This window comes from Callorhinchus milii, unplaced genomic scaffold (genome assembly GCF_018977255.1).
Source record: "Callorhinchus milii isolate IMCB2004 unplaced genomic scaffold, IMCB_Cmil_1.0 Scaffold7, whole genome shotgun sequence".
NCBI lineage: Eukaryota > Metazoa > Chordata > Chondrichthyes > Chimaeriformes > Callorhinchidae > Callorhinchus > Callorhinchus milii.
The window spans coordinates 9,532,024-9,551,420 of NW_024704748.1; the positions used below are offsets into that span (position 1 = coordinate 9,532,024).

General features: G+C 42.0%; 2 protein-coding genes across 5 annotated transcripts in view; both read left to right on the top strand.

Moving 5' to 3' along the window:
* The window catches only part of rassf4a (Ras association domain family member 4a), an 83,414-nt gene extending 74,291 nt beyond the window's left edge, over positions 1-9,123 (top strand). For all 3 annotated transcript variants that reach the window (XM_007899047.1, XM_042336614.1, XM_007899046.2), the window contains exons 4-11: positions 104-252; positions 2,896-3,002; positions 3,814-3,977; positions 4,789-4,890; positions 5,447-5,498; positions 6,840-6,961; positions 7,134-7,231; positions 8,939-9,123. In XM_007899047.1, the coding sequence (XP_007897238.1) occupies positions 104-252; positions 2,896-3,002; positions 3,814-3,977; positions 4,789-4,890; positions 5,447-5,498; positions 6,840-6,961; positions 7,134-7,231; positions 8,939-9,008 (864 nt within the window). In that variant the 3' untranslated portion in view covers positions 9,009-9,123. The remainder of the gene's footprint in view (positions 1-103; positions 253-2,895; positions 3,003-3,813; positions 3,978-4,788; positions 4,891-5,446; positions 5,499-6,839; positions 6,962-7,133; positions 7,232-8,938) is intronic.
* A 2,497-nt stretch (positions 9,124-11,620) lies between these two features.
* Positions 11,621-18,831, top strand: paox (polyamine oxidase). 2 transcript variants are annotated; one of them, XM_042337097.1, is made up of 7 exons: positions 11,621-12,127; positions 12,779-13,256; positions 14,497-14,696; positions 15,421-15,676; positions 16,873-16,985; positions 17,767-17,924; positions 18,155-18,831. In XM_042337097.1, the coding sequence occupies exons 1-7, from the start codon at positions 11,968-11,970 to the stop codon at positions 18,299-18,301; spliced, it is 1,512 nt and encodes a 503-aa protein (XP_042193031.1). In that variant the 5' UTR covers positions 11,621-11,967; the 3' UTR covers positions 18,302-18,831. The 2 variants fall into 2 exon arrangements, with proteins under 2 accessions (XP_042193031.1, XP_042193033.1); XM_042337099.1 differs by having other exon boundaries at positions 11,637-11,673.
* Positions 18,832-19,397: the final 566 nt, after the last annotated feature.

The following is a 19,397-nucleotide window of genomic DNA, read 5'->3' on the forward strand; positions in this document are numbered from 1 at the left end:
TTGTTGTTGTTGTATCCTTAGCCTTTGAGATAGTTGAATGTATTTTTGCAAGGGGCAGATGATGCCTCAGTTTCCTGAAGTACTATTTTTGCCTTGGCTGCAGGAAGATGGGGAGCTGATCATTGAGGGGTTACTGAACATATCCTGGGGTCTAAGAAGACCGATAAGACTTCAGATGCAAGATGATAATGAACGCATTAATTTCTCAGCCTCCAAACCATGGCAATTAGGACCACCAACCCATTCACACAGGTCAGTCGTGCATATGATCTCGATCTGCACTGAGCTACTATTACAATGGGAATTGATGACACGCTGCTGGAGGGAGTTTGCTGCTTCAAGGCCGTTGCCCATGTGATAAGTTCTCAGCCAGGATCTGGAGAGGTAATGTACAGATAAGGAGGCAATGTAAGAGCTTCAAATTTAAGTCAAGGTTTCATCCGCCTGTACAGACAGACCCTAAAGATTCCACAGCACTGTTCGAAAACAGAAGGGAATTATTCCCGGTGTCCTGGCTAACAATCCCCCCAAACTAAAAAATGGTCCTTTGCTGTTCGTGGGGGATTGCTGTGAGTAACTTGGCTGTCATGTTCACATGCAAAGTGCATGGTCACTGTACTTTACAGTGAAATCCTGAGTGGAGGATGTCCTCTGAGCATTGTCTCCTGTGGGAGGTAATGGCTTGGAGAGTTATTGCAGCAGGCAGCTTTTGGAATTAACTATGACCTGGTAACTGATGTGAAGCTACAATTTAACAGTATTAAACGTGTTATTACAAGAAAGCTGAGAGCAGGGAATGCACCAAGACATGAGTCCACACAGCGCCAGCCTGAGACGGAAACATTCTGGGGAGGTGAAGAGGTTATATTGGTCTCCAAGTTTTCAAGCATCTCCAGGCACCTTCCTCTGAAATTGAGTGACATCGGATTTGTATGCGATCGTGTTAAATACACCTCTTCAGCACACTGAAAAGCATTAATGGATTTTCCTGACTCTAGTGCCGACAGATTGTACCTGCCTTACACGTGCTATAACAAACACGTTGTGATTTAAGTGTGAGGCGTGGTGGGGGCAAAAGAGAGAAAGCAGGAAGTTTCCCAGGGATTTGTGTGCCTTGCTCTGTGATCCTGAGGGAATCTTAAAGCTGTTGTTTCCAGATACAGACTTAGGTTTTATTTTTATAAAGTTATACATCCCACTTTTGAATTTATATCGGGGTCTGCTATGACACAAGATCCTCTATTTGCTCTGCCTGAAATTAGAACTCTGGGTGTACCACTGCAGCTAAGCTTCTCCCGGTTTTGCTTAGGAAATCCCATTATAAACTCGCAGTGCCACATTCCATTTCACAGTAATTCCTGTGAAGTGCTTTGAGATGTCCTGCCAATATGATAAAATGCTATAACAAATACAAAGAATATTATTATAAGAACCACCCAATGAAGTGGACCCTCAACTGACCAAGGCCGCTCTTTGACTGGTTTGAGCCTGAAGTGCTTTTGGCAATCACTAGGAGGCAAATAGTGGATGTTTACTCACAGCTCTGTGTACCACACGTCTTCGCAGACAATAACATAATTGGTCACAAACACTCTCTGACAGACCTGCTCCCGCGACCTATTTTCCAACACTTTGAGAGCATCGTTATCTTGCGTTACTCAGATCAAAACAAAGCCTCAAGGATACACAGTATTTCTTGAACACTGAGCCCCTAACGTTTGAACTCTAGAATTTGACTGTACAGCTAACAGAAATGCAGTTATGTATCGGAGGAATTTGAAACACCCCCTGGGGATGAAAAAGCTCTTTGATCTTGAAAGAGTGAAATAAAGTGCCCTTTGAGGTCCATGTAGGTTTTGTGTTCTCATCTTAAATGATGCAAAGAGAACAGAAGAGTTTGGGGTTGTGATGATATCATTGTCAGTGGGAAGGTGAGGTTTGCAGAACTGTCCGCACTCTCAGACTTCCCAGGAATCATGTCAATACCAAGAGCTGTCCTGATCACAATCCAGTATTCAGAAACATCCTAAAACCCGCTCATAAAATGCAAGGATTGTTATATCACATGTAAGGATTATTATATTAAAGTAGACATCAAAACGAAAGCTTTTTATTTCACGATAAAACTCTGTTTATCCAGTTATGCGTAGGAACCCAGTTGTTAGTCGATCGGCAGATCGCTTTCCGGGGATAATAATCCCTCCAAAAAAAAATATTGGCACTTAATCCACGACTGTTTGTGTGATACTGCTGTGCGCAATTGGCTGCCAAGTTTTGCCCACAAAATATACAGTCAATCCACTTCACAATATATTCAGTGAACCGCTTTGAGACGTCTCAATGACATAAGATGCTACATCAAATACAAAGATTAGTACAGTATTATCACTGTATTGGACTATAATACATGTACACTCACACCCACACTGTTATATACACAAGAACAATGTGCATCTATATAATGCCCTATATAATATCTTGGAACATTTCACAAAGATAAGGGAGCAAAGGAAGGGGGAAGGTGACCGGAAATCGGTTTTTAGATGGGATTTAAAGGCAGTTCGAGGGGGCAAGAGGGAGGAATTTCCACACGCTCTCTCTCACACACAGAATCTGATGGGAAAGAGACAATGCAAATTTACATTTATTCAGCGCCTTTCACATTGGGAGGATGTCCCGAAGAGCTTGACACTGGATGTATTCCATTTTGTTTTGGTTTCACACATGTATTATGTGAGATCGTGTTTTTAGTAGTATTTAGTAGTATTCAGATATTTGTTGTATGTAATATTAAACCAGTAAGACAACTGGTTACATGTAAAGTCTTTTCAGCCTGGCCTTTTGAATGCATTATCAAATATGCTCTGACGTTTCATAATGCTCTGACCTTTACAGAAAAGGAATCCCACCACAGACTGCGTCAAATGCCAGTGCATCAGAAGCAGACAGTGAACCAACGTACATGGATGAAACATCACTGAAAATGACTAACAGCATCACAGGTAAAGATACACAGTCATGGGGCAAGAGAATAAAACAAAACATGGAACCTTTTCAGTGATTAATACTGGGTACTGAGCACTGTTTATGTTTATAGTGAGATGAAATTGGAGTCCCATTATGTAGTGGTTAGCAGATTGGCAGATCGCTTTCCAGGGATAATAATCCCTCGAAAAAAATTTGGTCATTCGATTATTTGTGGGACACTGCTGTGTGCAATTGGCTGCTGCGTTTCACAAACACAATACACGTTCAATCCACTTTACAATATATTCTGTTAAATACTTTGAGATGTCTCAATGGCGTGATAAGGCGCTATGTCGAATGCAAGGATTATTATAATAAATTTTTTGGGGGGGTTCTGTAAAATTAGAAGACAGCATGCACCAAGTTGGGAATCCGAGCAAGCAGTAATTTGATTTGTTTTTGTTCTCAGTGGGACGGAGAGGGAAACAGCATGTTAGGGCTGACCCTCCCTCCGCTCAGCTAACACGGGCTCACTTCATGTTCCTCCTGATCACCCCCACCACACTCATTCTGCAGATTGTTCTGAATTTGCCCCTGTTCAATCGCAGGTCGTGTCCTCTGGTCCTACTGTTCAGCGCACGATAAAACAGCTTATCCTGGTCTAAATGAGAGGTAGAGAGCTGCTAGGGCGTGACGGGATTATACATGCAGAACAGTCTCACTCACCCTAAATTTATTCAGTAACAGTTTCATCAGTTGTAAAGTGGGCAAGCTTTCAGAAAATTCTGCCCCTGTCACAGAGTCCCTCTGCCATCTACCTGAGAATTCTCACTCTCTTCATTTCAGAGGCTGATGGCAATATTGTGGACGAGGAGGTTCCCCAGCTAATGCGAACCAAAAGTGACGCCAGTTCTTTGATCCAGCGAAGGGTTCAGTATCGTTCCCCAGGAGAGAGGCAACGCATGAAGCGCCACAGATTCTCCATCAATGGCCACTTTTACAATCACAAGGTACTGCAACAAATGCTTCAATCAGGTTAATAGGCACAAGGGCTCAAAATTCCTTGTGGTCCTACGCTTAAGACTTAAAATTAAGATTGGAAAACATTTGGAAAGTTCTTAAATTCACCATGAGGAATTTGGGGTAGTTGGATCAGTTGGACGACTTGTTTGTAACTTCTTCAAGCAACTTTTTATTCAAAGCATTACTCCAAGCCGTGTTAAAAGGGATGAGAAAACAACCTTTTTTTGTAATGGAAGCAATCACTGCCCCCTGCAGGCGTCATTAAAAACATCACATCACGGTCGTCACCCACAGTCGACAATTTGGAGTAGTTTCAGACTTATTTAGGTCTGAACAACCGTTAATTCTTGTATTTTTGTATTTTAATATAGTGCCTTATCACATCAAAACGTTTCAAAGCGCTTCACAGAATATACTGTAAAGTGAATTGACTGTATATTTTGTGGGTGAAACGCGGCAGCCGAATGAGCTCAGCAGTGACCCACACATAGTCATAGATTGAGGGATTATTAACCCTTGGAAAACGATCTACAAATCGACTAACAACCAGGTTCCTACTTACCGCTAGGCGTGTGGAGTAAAGAAACTTGACTAATGTTTTGCCCTGCCCGGGAATCAAACCTGGGCCCTCTTCCTTGCGAGGCGAATGCTTTAACTAGTATCCTACGGGACTCCACAAGCTAAGATTTACTCCAGGAGATGGACTTTTTCTTCAATCTCAAAGCGGATAAACATGATTTTCAGTTTTTACACTCTTTTACTTTAATAATAATCCTTGTATTTCTTTCTGTTCCACAGACGTCTGTCTTTACACCATCCTATGGGTCTGTGACCAACGTCCGAGTGAACAGTGCTATGACCACTCCACAAGTAATGAATCTGCTACTGAATAAATTTAGGGTGAGTGAGACTATCCTACATGCATAATCCCCTCACGCCCTAGGACCTCTCTACCTCTACATAGTCTCATGTAGACCAGGCTAAGCTGTTTTATCTTGTACTGAACAGTAGGCCTGCGATTGAACAGGGGTAAATTCAGAACAATCTGTGGAGACACTACTTCAGTGAGCGAGCAGTAAACGTATTGAACGGGCTCCCTATGGAGACTGTGGAAGCAGACGGGGGGAAGTGATTCTTTCAAGAACAAATTAGATAGATTTTGATCAGTAAATAATATCCCGAGATACAATGTATAGTTTGGAACATGACATGACGTGCGACTGCCAGGATGGCGGAAGGCGAATTGGATGGACTTCTTTCGCATAGCAAATTCTTATGTTCTTATCTACCTCTCTGACCTGCTCATCCTCCACTCCTCTGCTTGACTTGCTTGTTCAGCCAACACATGCCTGCTCTGCACCCCTTATCCTTCAGAGGTCATGCCTGCAGTCACTACACTCCTAATACTTTGTTCATTCCACTTCCTTCCACTTATTTCACTTTTTTTATATAACAGGTGGAAAACAGTGCCGATGAATTTGCGCTGTACGTTGTACATGAAAGTGGAGGTAAGTTCACGTGTGTCAAGCTGAATGTCAGGATTGCAGAGTGCCAATAAATAACCCAACTGAAAAGCAGGAGTTTTTAATTCCTGTAATACTAATAATCTTTAGATTTGATGTAGCTTCATCATGTCGCAACATCTGAAAAGCACTTCAGAATTTCAGGTCATTGCAGCAACCAACCTGCACACAACAATGACCCACCAACCCCTAAAGCAATCGACCAATTTTATCTGGGGCATAGTTGGCCAAGACACTGAGAGAAACTCCCTTCCATTTTCAAATAGTGCCGCAGCATCTTTTATAATCACATGAACGGGCAGATGGGCCTAAGGTTTAATTTTTCATTCCAACAATGCAGTGCTCCCCCAACACTATATTGTGGTGTCAGTTGAGACAATGAGTTCAAAGTCCTGATGTTGGGCTTGAACCTGCGATCTTGTGATACAGAGGAGAGATTGCAATCAGCTAACCAGGCTGCTACTGTAGTAATCACCCCACTATCTAGAACCATCAGTAAATAACATGGAAATCCCATTGCATACACACAATCACGCAAATTTGATTTCACTCACCATCATGACAAACGTGTGTAGCAAGTAACCTTATGAGTGTAGTTTCCAATGTAATAAGTGTGCCTGCTACATTTCAGAACAATATGAATTTAAGATTTTTGTTCACATACATTGTTGCTGAACACAGATCATGTGGTACTGATTATTTAACAAACATTCACAATGCACAACATACTGTATTGAGAAATTCAGTCTTCATTGGGTTAGGAATCCGTTACTACAAAATGCTGTGTTACAAGATTTGAAAATATTATTCTTTGTTCAGTGACCCTAATCTACTATTTTATCTGATTTGCTTACAAATACACAGTCGCTACACTTCTCAGTAAATCCTGTTAAGTGCTTTGAGACACTTCAATGGCATGATAAAACACAATATTATATTATTATTATTTAAGGATTGTTGTTATTGACCAAGGTTTGTCAGGTTTGTCAGCATCTAATAAAAAGAGAATAATACATATAAAATCCTTTCATTTGATATTGCACCTTAGTCGTCAAGATGTCTCAAAGCACTTCACCAAATTTACTGTAATGGGTAGTATTTGTATGCAAACAGAGAGGCCATTTATACACAGCAATGAAGTGAATGACCAATTTTAAATGTAGATTGAAATTCTTAACAGAAAAATGTCATTGCGCAAGTTTTGTATTGTAGTGAAACACTCATTTCACTGACTGCAGTAAACTTCTGTTTCTAGATGTTTTATTTTTCCACTGGTTATTGTATAAAAGGGTGTGTAAAAAAAAGTTTTCTTTCTTATGGTTTCAGAAAAAACAAAACTAAAAGATTCAGAGCATCCCCTCGTGTCAAGGATTCTGCATGGACCATGTGAGAAAATAGCACGGATATTCTTAATGGAGAAGGACCTTGGAGAAGAGGTCACTTGTGATGTAAGCTCTAGAGTGATTTTTTTAAAACCACATTTAATAATAATAATCCTTGCATTTGATATAGTGCCTGTAAAGTGAATTGACTGTATCTTTTGTGGGTGAAAATTTTAAACCTTGTTTCATGCCTTATACTAAATTTAATTTGGACTCTTTACGATAACTCTTCCTAAAGGTTGCCCAGTACATAAAGTTTGAGATGCCAGTCCTCGATACCTTTGTTGAAAAACTGAAGGAAGAAGAGGAAAGGGAAATTGTTAAGTTGACCACAAAGTAAGTATCTCTGTGATCTTCTACCTCACTGCACTGCTCAGCCTGTCCACTCAGCTAACTCAGGTCTCCTGTCCCTTCCTCCTCCGGAAGCCTTCACCTTCTACACTCTGAACGTCTGGAACTCCCTCACGCTACCCTCCATCTCATTTCCCACCCTCTCATCTCTCTTTAAATCCTACCTAAAAATGCTCTGAGCACTACAAGATGCTATTCTACATAATAATACCTTCAGATATGTCATGGTAATAGGACAAGAGGTCACGAGTTCAGGGATGTGAAGGGCAATTTTTGGACAGGCACCAAGAATATTTCTTTACAGTGTTAAGCAATAGCGGGATCAAGTTACGAAGAAGGTGGTTGAGGCTAGCACTTTGAAGTCATTCAACAATATAAAATTTTAGCTGGAAGACATAAAAGTTAAATTAGATCAAATAGATCGAAGGGTTTTTTAAATTCAAACCTCTCGAGATCCAGATTTAAAGAACTCTTTTCTTGGTGGGAGCAATTTTAAGAGGAGACGTATCATTGTTTTCAGTAGTTTATAGCTGCTGCTTTAATTGGTTTTGAGCAAGGACACAATAAACTGTGAGTGACACAACAGGATATTTACAGAGGGGGAATAAAGAAACTGGTTATGTCATTATTGTAGGTTTATGGAAGACTAATCTGTATTTGATTACCGACAAATTATACATCCAGTGTACTTTATGTGTCAATTTTACACAACAAAAGTATAACGTACCCTAAATGTAATGAGTAAGACAATTTCATAAACAAGGGAAATAATTTTCTCTCCTCCATGGTAACAAGAGTAATAAAATGGAAATCCCAACACAATATAAATTATTAGCACAGGAAAATATGTGACGTGCAGTGAATGATGATTGTGAGAAATAGACTACAGTACTCTGCTGCAATCTTAGAATAACAAACTGTGCCTTGTTGTGCCTACTAACCCTATCCTACGTTATCCTATGCCCAATAATGCCTTCAGATATGTAATGAAATAGGACATGGAAGTGTTAGGAATTTGACGGACAATTTTAGGGCAGGCACCAAGAAGTATTTTTTTACACAAAGGCAAGGAATTGCTCGAACAAGTTACCGAGAAGGGTTTTACAGAGCAATCCCAAATGAAAGGAATTTGAACCTTAAAGCGCAAGCTGCTAATAAATTGATTGAACATATATTTTACTTGCAAACAGATTTTAGCCTCTCAGTACACAAATTTCTCTGCAACTCCCATGGTAAACACATGTTCTTCTCCAGCAGAGCGTAGATCTTGTTGTGATAGTCCCTTGGATGATGATAACTATCACCCAAGTAATCATTAGGCTAGACAGTGAGTGTTGGTGGTCTGTTCAACATGGGGGTAGAGGTAAAGGGGTGCAGAAAGGGTGAAAGAGTGGTCAAAAGCACGGTGCTGAGGGAGTTTTCCCCCTCCTCACCCTCTCCCAGACTAACTTCACAGCAACTAGATTTAATACATGTAATGCTGTATAATATAATAATACTTGCATTTGACAAAGCACCTCATCACATACCTCATCACAAGTTACCAAGAAGGGTGGTTGAGGCTAGCACAAGGCACTTCACAGGTTATACTACACTGCAAAGTGTTGTGACTGTGTGTATTTTTTGTGTTATCAAAGATATAGAAAATACACAAAGATTAACACTAGTTATGGATTTTTTTTTCATTTAAAGGTATAGTGCATTGCGATCAATGATCCACCAGCAGATAGAACACTACGCAGATGCTGAAGATCGTGTTTGAAGGATTGGAGCTTTACATATTCCGAAGAACAACTGGTTTAATTTTTTTTCCAAAAAAATAGAAATTCAACTGAATGATGCTGTCTTTTATAGTGATAACTCCTGCAAAAATGTAATTTCTGTCGTTTGTTACCATCAACTTTTTTTTAAAAAAATCTTTGTATTAATATTATTGCACATACAATGCATTTTGTTGAATAATGCTTTTGCGTTTTAAATATTTTACTTCTGTTACCAAAATTGTCCTGAAGGTAAACCAAGCCACTGTTTGATTCAAAGCAAGTGTTTATATGTGCGAATGTACATTTCAGAAGAATGTTTTTCCAACATTAAACTGCGAATTACAATGTTGCAACTGTTTAATATCCACATGATTCATTAACTACATCTGAAAGATGAGGCTGCATACTCACACTAGACTGTGGGTGATGTAGCTATGAGCAAAAACACTGGATTTTTTTAGCCACCTGGGTCTAGCTTTACTCTATTATATTACGTGCTCTTGGATGATGAAATGCGCGATATAAATGCAAATTGTTGTTGTTTTCTTAGAGTTTCACTGTCCACTATTTAGCAAATTGGTGAATTCAGCCTTCATTTTGTCGTTAATTTTCTGTAAATTCTTTTAATCATAGGAAAAGCGACTTTAAAATTTGGAACTGAATTCAACAATTCTTAATGGTCTGAACCGCTAAGAAAATAAAGTGAATATCGACCCTGGTGGAATTTCTGGACAAACTTTAATCAAATGGAAAATAATAATTTTCCACATTGTCACATTTTTTGTAATCCATCATTGTTTTATGGAGATGTTTGAGGTGATAAATATTATTGTGTCATTGCAAATTAAACTTTTTTTTTGCTTTTGATGTTTGTGCAAGCACTCCAGGATGCAACCCGGTGTGAAGGGCGCTATATAAAAGCAAGTTGTTGTTGTTGCATTGAATCAAAACTACCTACGGCATCTTTAGCAATGGAGATGATGTATGAACTGGGAAGCACAGAAAACAAGAGTAAAAGTGGCTTGTTATTGGTTGTTGCTTACACTATAGTACCCTTTCTCTGCTTTATTTTAAAAGAAAACAGAATAAAATGTGTTGGTTACGTTTTAAATCACAGGTTCGCCTTTATTCCTAATTTCTGAATGTGTTAAAGTAACAAGATTGAGTCAGGTGAATATCATTGGGATATTGACTTTACACTAAGAAGCAAATAACACAATGAGATTGCAGACCAAGGAGATTAGTAAATAAAGCAGTGATTTTTTTATTACGGTATAATTCGTTCATTATAATCCTTTCATTTGCTATAACATCTTCTGCATCAGGAGGACGTCCCAAAGCACTTCACAGGATATTCTGTAAAGTGTAATGATTGTGTATTTTGCAGGCAAATGCGGCAGCCAATTTGCCCAAAGCTATGTCATGCAAGCAGCCATGAAATGAGTGACCCATGTTTATGTGTTGGCCAGGACAATGGGAAACTTTCTTCTCTCATCAAGCAGTGTTTTTATGTGTGTTTATTACCAGATGAATATCATTGGGATTGAAAAGGACTTTGCCTCCAGCAAGAAACTGCTTCAATCAATCAGTGAGATTGCAGAGCAGTGAGAATGGGAAATGAAGCAGTGAGATTGGGAGAGGAAGGAAATAAAGCAGTGAGATTGGGAGAGGAAGGAAATAAAGCAGTGAGATTGGGAGAGGAAGGAAATAAAGCAGTGAGATTGGGAGAGGAGGCAGTGGGGGATTGAGAGAGGAGGCAGTGGGATTGGGAGAGGAGGCAGTGGGATTGGAAGAGGAGGCAGTGGGGATTGGGAGAGGAGGCAGTGGGGATTGGGAGAGGAGGCAGTGGGGATTGGGAGAGGAGGCAGTGGGGGTTGGGAGAGGAGGCAGTGGGGGATTGGAAGAGGAGGCAGTGGGGATTGGGAGAGGAGGCAGTGGGGGATTGGGAGAGGAGGCAGTGGGGGTTGGGAGAGGAGGCAGTGGGGGATTGGGAGAGGAGGCAGTGGGGGATTGGGAGAGGAGGCAGTGGGGGATTGGGAGAGGAGGCAGTGGGGGATGGGGAGAGGAGGCAGTGGGGGAGTGGGAGAGGAGGCAGTGGGGGAGTGGGAGAGGAGGCAGTGGGGGAGTGGGAGAGGAGGCAGTGGGGGATTGGGAGAGGAGGCAGTGGGGGATGGGGAGAGGAGGCAGTGGGGGAGTGGGAGAGGAGGCAGTGGGGGATTGGGAGAGGAGGCAGTGGGGGATTGGGAGAGGAGGCAGTGGGGATTGGGAGAGGAGGCAGTGGGGGATTGGGAGAGGAGGCAGTGGGGGATTGGGAGAGGAGGCAGTGGGGGATTGGGAGAGGAGGCAGTGGGATTGGGAGAGGAGGCAGTGGGGGATTGGGAGAGGAGGCAGTGGGGGATTGGGAGAGGAGGCAGTGGGGGATTGGGAGAGGAGGCAGTGGGGGATTGGGAGAGGAGGCAGTGGGAGTGGGAGAGGAGGCAGTGGGGGAGTGGGAGAGGAGGCAGTGGGGGAGTGGGAGAGGAGGCAGAGGGGGAGTGGGAGAGGAGGCAGTGGGGGAGTGGGAGAGGAGGCAGTGGGGGAGTGGGAGAGGAGGCAGTGGGGATTGGGAGAGGACACCGGAAGGATTTGGTGAGGAGGGGCGGGTGGTGACGTGTCGCCGCTGAGGTGTGGGCGCAGCGATCACTCGGGTCGCGGTGTTTCGCCGCCGCGGAGCAGAGACACGGAGACAGACAGAGAGACAGACAGAGACACAGAGACAGACAGAGAGACAGACAAAGACACAGAGACAGACAGAGAGACACAGAGAGACAGAGACAGACAGAGAGACACAGAGAGACAGAGACAGACAGAGAGACAGACAGACAGAGAGACACAGAGAGACAGAGACACGGAGACAGACACAGAGAGACAGACACAGACAGACAGACAGACAGACAGACAGACACGGCGGAGGCAGTGATGGCGACCCGCGGGGCACGGAAGCCGCTGGTGGTGGTGATCGGTTGCGGTATATCCGGCCTCGCGGCGGCGGCCAAACTCAGGTCCGGGGGGAGACTGACAGCCCGAGTGCTGGAGGCGAGCGGGCGGCCCGGGGGCCGCATCCACAGCCGCGACTTCGGTTAGCGATGCGCTGAGCGACCGCCGCCGCCACCGAGAGGCACATCGACACATACATAGATTATGTATAGCAGTGGGGAGATGGGCAGCAAAAAAGCAATCGGTTGCATTAAATTTATTTTAGCAAAAAGGATAAAAAGTGTTCAGCTTTTATATATATATATATATATGTGAATTTATATATATATATATATATATATATACGGATATACGAAGCACCGGCGTTGGTGGTGGAAAATGACTCTTCGCTTCCTGGACTGTCAGTTTGCAGTCAAAGGGACTGTGACAAACTGTCAGGAATAAAATGTGTATATGTTTTTCCCCCCCCCCCCCCCAAAAAAAGGGGCTGCACGGGTTTGATTCCCGGACAGGTCGAAAGTTCACGCGAGTTTTTCCGCCCTCCGCACTCCTCCGTTTTACTGAGCAGTAAATGGGAACCTGGATGTCGGTCGATTGGACCCTCTTCCAGTGGGTAATAATCCCTCCAAACAAACACACACACACACCATAAATAAAAATAATATACAGTCAATTCACTTGACGGTAGGTTCCGCGATGCTCTTTGAGACGTCTCAGAGACATGAGGAGGCGCTATATCAAATGCAAGGATTACTGTTGTTGTTATTGTTGTTGTGCTCAAATACTCATTCAGCGAAAGGCATGGTCGAGATTGGTGCACAGTGGATCCATGGCCCGTCGGCGGAGAACGCTGTCTTCCAGCTGGCCTGCCAGCACAATCTCCTGGATGAAAAGGTGATGTCCGAGGAGAACCAGGCAGTGCAGTCGGATGGGTACCCGCCTGGCCGGTCAGTCTTTTACTCCAGCTCAGGGAAGAGGCTTGGACCAGAAATAACAGGTCCTGCGAAGGATCTGTATTCATGTATTCATCTCAAAGACCAATCGAAGGAGGGACTGGTCCCCAGTTTGGGTGAATTTCTGAAACTTCAACTTTCTCAGCACACGAGAGACTGGAAAGAGGATGAAGAAGATTTCAAGCTTAAACTTGCTATGTTCAATATGCACATCAAATTGGAGTGTTGCCTTTTCGGGTCCCACAGCTTGGATGAGGTTGGGCTCGAAATCGTTGAGGAATACAGGACATTGCCTGGTATTGATTGCGTTTTTCCTGGGTAGGTGTCAAAACAAATTGTGTATTGCGTTGATCTGTGCGGGCTTACAGCTTATTTATTATAACTAGTAACACTCTCCATCAACTCTCCCAGTCGTCTTACTGCAGGAAAGAGAAGACATTAGCAAAAAAACAGATGTCTGAAAATGACAGTTATGAAAAGCGTAGATCTGTATCTCCTTTGCCCTCTTATCCTATACTACCGGCCTCACCACCCGCTGCGACTCGAACATCTCTGCACCTATCGCCTCTCGCTCTCGCAGGTCCAAACTGCCTTCTACTCCAAAATGATTCTGGAGCCCAAAAACAACCCAAAGGCATTATTCTCCACCATTCATCATCTCCTCCGCGAACTCTCTCTCAAGCTGCTTACATCCTCAAATCCAATACCAAATGCGAAGAGGTCCTCGACTTCTTTGTCTCAAAGATTGAAAACATCCACTTGGCTGCAGCCTCCTCTGTCCCTACTTCCCCTTTCACAACCTCCAGACCTTCTTCCACCATGGCTCCTACGTCTCCCCCCTTCTTACACTTCTTTGCCCCGATTTCTTCCCCCTCCCTCGTAACCACCATCTCCCAGATGAGGTCCACCATTTGCTGACTCGACCCCCTTCCCACCCAGTCACTGGTCACTGAACTCCTCTCTCCTCTGCTGGCAGACACAGTCAACCAGTCATTCCCCTCAGGTTCTGCTGAAGGACAGCTGTGGGTCAAACCTGACGCCTACTTTCTGCACCACTGCCTACACTCGACTGGCTCCAGCCTCCTGATTTTCCCTCGTGCCACCATCGGTAGCCGTGCTTTCAGCCACTACGCCCCACAAATCTGGAACTCTCTCCCTTTGCCTTGCCCCCTCCTTCCCCATGTTCAGGTTGCGCCTAAAGACCTTCCTCTTTGACTGTACCTACGGTCACCTCCTCTGGCTCGGCATTGTGTTCTGCAATTTTTTGTTGTTACTACACTTTTGATACTGTAAATTATAATTGTGTGTTCAGTGAGTCTCTTGTTAACATTATAATTGTGTACAGTGAACATTGTAATTGTGCACAGTGAATCAGTGAGTAGAATTTTTGAAGTGTTGATCCTTTGCTTCAGATGTGGGCAGGTTACAATTACTCTATGCGTGTGTCTGTCTGTATGTGTGTTAAAAAAAAGTCACTTTTGATTTCTATATCCATGTTTTAGTCCTCCCAACGTGAAAGGCGCTATACAAATGTAATCTTATTGTTGTTGTTGCTTAGTGGATTTTCAACCCTCATTGATGCAATGATGAAATCCTTGCCTGAGAACATTGTGTCTTACAACAAGCCAGTGAAGTGCATCCATTGGAATGGATCTTTCAAAGGATCAAACGTAATGGAAAGTTCTTATCCAGTTCTGGTGGAGTGTGAAAACGGCGAGATGATACCAGCGGATCATGTTATAGTCACCGTTCCTTTAGGTAATTAATAATTGAATTCTTTCTCTGGCTGTCAGAAAAATAAAAACATCTTCCTCTGATGAGCTCAGTGGTTAGAGCACTCGCCTCGCAAGCGAGAGGACCTGGGTTTGATTCCTGGACTGGGCAAGTTTCCTTACTCTGTTTACCTAGAAGTAAGTAGAAACCCGGTTGTTAGTCGATTGGCAGATTGGTTTTCCAGTGGTAATAATCCCTTCAAAACAAATGAAAAATATAATAATTTGGTCACTCGATCCACGACTATTTGTGGAACATTGCTGTGCGCAATTGGCTGCTGTGTTTCGCCCACAAAATATACAGTCAATTCACTTTACAGTATATTCTTCGAAGCACTTTGAGATGTAGAAGTGATAAGGTGCTATATCAAATGCAAGGATTATTTATTTTATTAAGTGAATTCTGTACAATGTATGTTGTGGGAGGGAGTGGGGGAAGGGAAGAGTAAGCATCAATAATAGTGAAGAACCTGACTTCTATATATTGTCTCTGTTTCATTGAGAATTTCAAGTAAATAACGGGCGTTTATCTAAAAATTATCAGCGCAAGTATTTTGATAGTCTGAAATTGCAAAAAAAACTCCCTATTTGTATTAATGCGATTCTGTACCAAATTATGTATTGGTTCATAATTGTTTAATTTATAATTCCCAAGTTTTCAATAAGTTTAGTACTTACTCCAGGTGAAGATAATGCTATTTGTTCTTTAGGTTTCCTGAAGGAACGTTATGAGACTTTTTTTCATCCCCAACTTCCCTCCAACAAAATTCAATCCATTCAGAAAATGGGATTTGGATTAAACAACAAAATCTTTCTTGAATTTGAGGAGCCTTTCTGGGAGCCAGAATATGACATGATCAGACTGGTCTGGGAGGATGAGTCACCATTAGTTAGTCTGAGGCCAGATTTGGAAAACGAATGGTTCAGAAAGATTTCCATCTTCCTTGTCCTTCAGCCTGCAGAAATGTAAGTATGTGTTTTAACATTTTATTTTACTGTTTAAATAACTTGCAAATAGTGCATTGAAATTGTAGAAAAAAAACATTAGCCACTAATATACATGGTTCCAGATTATATCCTTAACCCTTTAAAGAAAGGTAGCATTTCCTACACAAAAGAATACAGCAGATTTTTGATTGGGGAATATTTTAAATTAAGGAACTTTCTGATTCCACGCAATCCTTCGTTAGAATCGACATGAAAGGCTCTATACAATTGTAAATTTGTTATTGTTATCATTTTTTTAATTTTTGAAAGTAAAATGTCAGTGTTTTTCTGCGGTTATATGGCAGAAAGCAAACAGGTGAAATAAACGAGTCCAGGTTCTTAACTGAACACATCATTAAAAAGGAAGTCTGAAGGAACTACTTTCTGTTCAAAGCACTTTTCCCGACAGCCATAAAACCCATAGTTATAAAGATGTATATACAATAAAGTTTTCATTGGTATAGCGCCTTTCGTGTTGGGAGGATAACCCAAAACTGCTTTTCATGTTCACAACAGTATATTTTTTGTCATGAAATGCAGTATAATTTTGTGGTTTTAGGGATTCATTATTTTAGATCTCTGATTTTTCACCCTCATCACAAAACGATTTGCTGGGAAAAGCTTAAAATCCTAGAACTTTAATGGAGACTAGCCTGAAAGACAATCTGGAGCTTCCTGACTCTAGCCTCTCGAGCAAATATTGAACATATTCAAGACTGAGATAGATAGATTTCTTATTGCAAAAGGGATTAAGGGATATGGGGATAAGGCAGCGTTAGGTTATTAGCTGGAGTTAGATTAGAAGATCAGCCATGATTGAATGGCGGGGCAGACTCGAAGGGCCGAATGGCCTACTCCTGCTCCTACATGTTATGTTATGTTATGTTAAATGAGCACTTCAATAGAAAGTACACTTCCCAAGATTTTCTTTCCCCATCAGAAGATTATTTGGAATTCAGGAAATGTATGAATCCAAGAATGAATTAATATTATTACAATGTGAAAACAATATTCCTACACAAAAATGCTACTGTGTTGCTAAAATATTTAAGCTGTTATGCAAATAGGATTAAATTCAATTGTTTTCATGTGCAGAATGTTACACTGTTACAGGGCTGTAACAATGACTGAATATTTCTCAGATTCTCAATTCTCTTAATCCTTCTTACTTGCAGTCATGGTCACGTCCTTTTGGCTGTGCTTACTGGGGACGAAGCTGAATTCTCTGAGACCTTATCTGATTTAGAAGTCAAAACTTGTTTGACACGTATGTTGCGTAGATTTACAGGTACATTATCTCCCAATTATCTTTCCTTCCCCACATCCGGGTCCCTCACCAGCACCGCCTTCTTCCACCTCCGACACATCGCCCGTCTCCGCCAATACCTCTCTCCGAAAGCCGCTGAAACCCTGATCCATGCCTTTGTCACCTCTTGGCTGGACTATTCAAACGCCTCCTCACCGGTCTCCCCTCCACTACCATCCATAAAATCCAGATTATTCAAAACTCTGCCGCCTGCATTCTTATGCGCACCAAACTCCGCTCCCCGATTATTTCAGTCCTTGCCAGACTGCACTGGCTGCCTGTCGCAGAGAGGATCGACTTCAAGATCCTCACACTTGTCTTCAAATCTCCCTCCACTCCTCTGCACCCCCCTACGTCTCTGACCTCCTCTCTCCTCAAAACATTGCCAGTTGCCTTCATTCCTCCAAGTCTGGCCTCCTCCTTGTCCCCCGAGTCCTCCGCTCCACCCTCGGCGGCCGTGCCTTCAGCCACTATCCCCCGATGTTCTGGAACTCCCTTCCTCACTCCCTTCGCCTCGCACGCTCTCTTCCTATTTTCAAGTCTCTGCTGAAGACCTTTCTTTTTCGACTGCACCTTTGGTCACCTTCCTCCCCCTGGCTCGGCCCCGGGATCCATTACTGTGAAGCACTCTGAGACACCGTCCGGTGTGGAGGGGGCTATATAAATCAAAGTTGTTGTTGCTGTACATATTCTGTTGCTCTGAGTTACAACAATTCCAAAATATATTCAAGCATGCCACAATGTAACTTGTGATTTTATTTAGGAAATTCATCAATACCTCTACCAAAGAATATTGTACGATCGAAATGGCACAGTGAGCCTTACACTAAAGGGTCTTATAGTTACAATGCAGTTGGCAGCACTGGAGATGACATTGATATGATCGCACAACCTCTCCCATTTGAACCAACCAAGGCACAGGTACTGAACAGAATCGTTTTTGGGGGGGCATATTATAACTTAATTTTGGCACCCTGTAATCAACTGCCTTAGTTATTAGGTGAGACAGAAAGAGCCTAAAATGATATCATTAAACAGTGTTCTTGTCTCTTCGCTATCAAATATATTCTTTGTAGAACAATCTTTTAATTAGAAATTCAGGGGTGGACTTTGTGTGACCATTTAATACCATGAGAACTGTAATTTTTCAGCCTTTGCAGGTGCTTTTTGCTGGTGAAGCAACTCACCGGACATTTTATTCCACCACGCATGGTGCCTTGGAGTCAGGATGGAGGGAAGCAGACCGACTAATTGATCATTATTCTTTAATTTCCGTGGGCACAAGTTCAAATCCATAGATTGTGAGTCAGCTGCTGGGCTTTGTGTAGTTAGTACACAATAGTTTAAGAATACTTTTAAATGTTCCTACTGTTAAGGAAAAAATTCTAACATTACAATGTAACACTGAAGATTATGATAATTTTGCATCCTTTGTATATGTTGCTGGTTTACTTTTACAGGTAGTTACCAGTCTTGAGCTCAACGGTCCAATGATGAATTACTGATTCCAAATTGAGTTATTTAATTGGTTCTTTCATGCTGTAAATCTCCTCTCTAATGTTGTTGGATTTGAAAATGCCCAGCTGATGCTTATGCTCCCACAAAATGCTTAATTAAAAGTATAATTTTAAAAATTTAAGATAATATCAAATCCTCCATGGTAAGTAAGCTTTATATTTGGTATCAAAATATTATTATATAACACCTTTCACATCAGAAGGACATCAAAAAGGACATTTCACGGGATGTACTGTAAAAGCAGTGAATGTCAATTTTGTAGGGAAACGCGGCAGCCAATTTGCACACAGCAATATCCCACAAACAGTTAGAAAGTAAATGAACAATTTTATTTGGGCGATTGTTGGCCAGAACACTGGAGGAAAATTTATTCCCTTTTGGAATAGTGCCATGATATCTTTAATGTCTACCTAAACAGGCAGACCGGATCTGTTTAACATTTCACATGAAGGACAGTGCCTCAGCAATCCAATGTCGCCAGCATTGGAGTGTCAGCCTAGATTAAGTGAGTTTAAAGTCCCAATGTGGGGCTTGAACCACAGCCACAACCTATTGAGGCAAGAGTGCTACAAATTGAGCCAGGCTGACACACAGTGCTTAATAATAATAATCCTTGCATTTGATATAGCGCTTTATCACGATTTCAAGACGTCTCAAAGCGCTTCACAGAATATACTGCAAAGTGAATTGACTATATTTTGTGGGCAAAACGCAGCAGCCAATTGCGCTCAGCAATGTCCCACAAACTGTCGTGGATTGAAGTGACCAATTTATTATTATTATTATTAATAGCCAATGTCTAATTAAAATTGCTGCATGGGAGATTATTTTTTGTTTGTTCATTAAGAACGTCCAACAATCTATATTTTCTACACA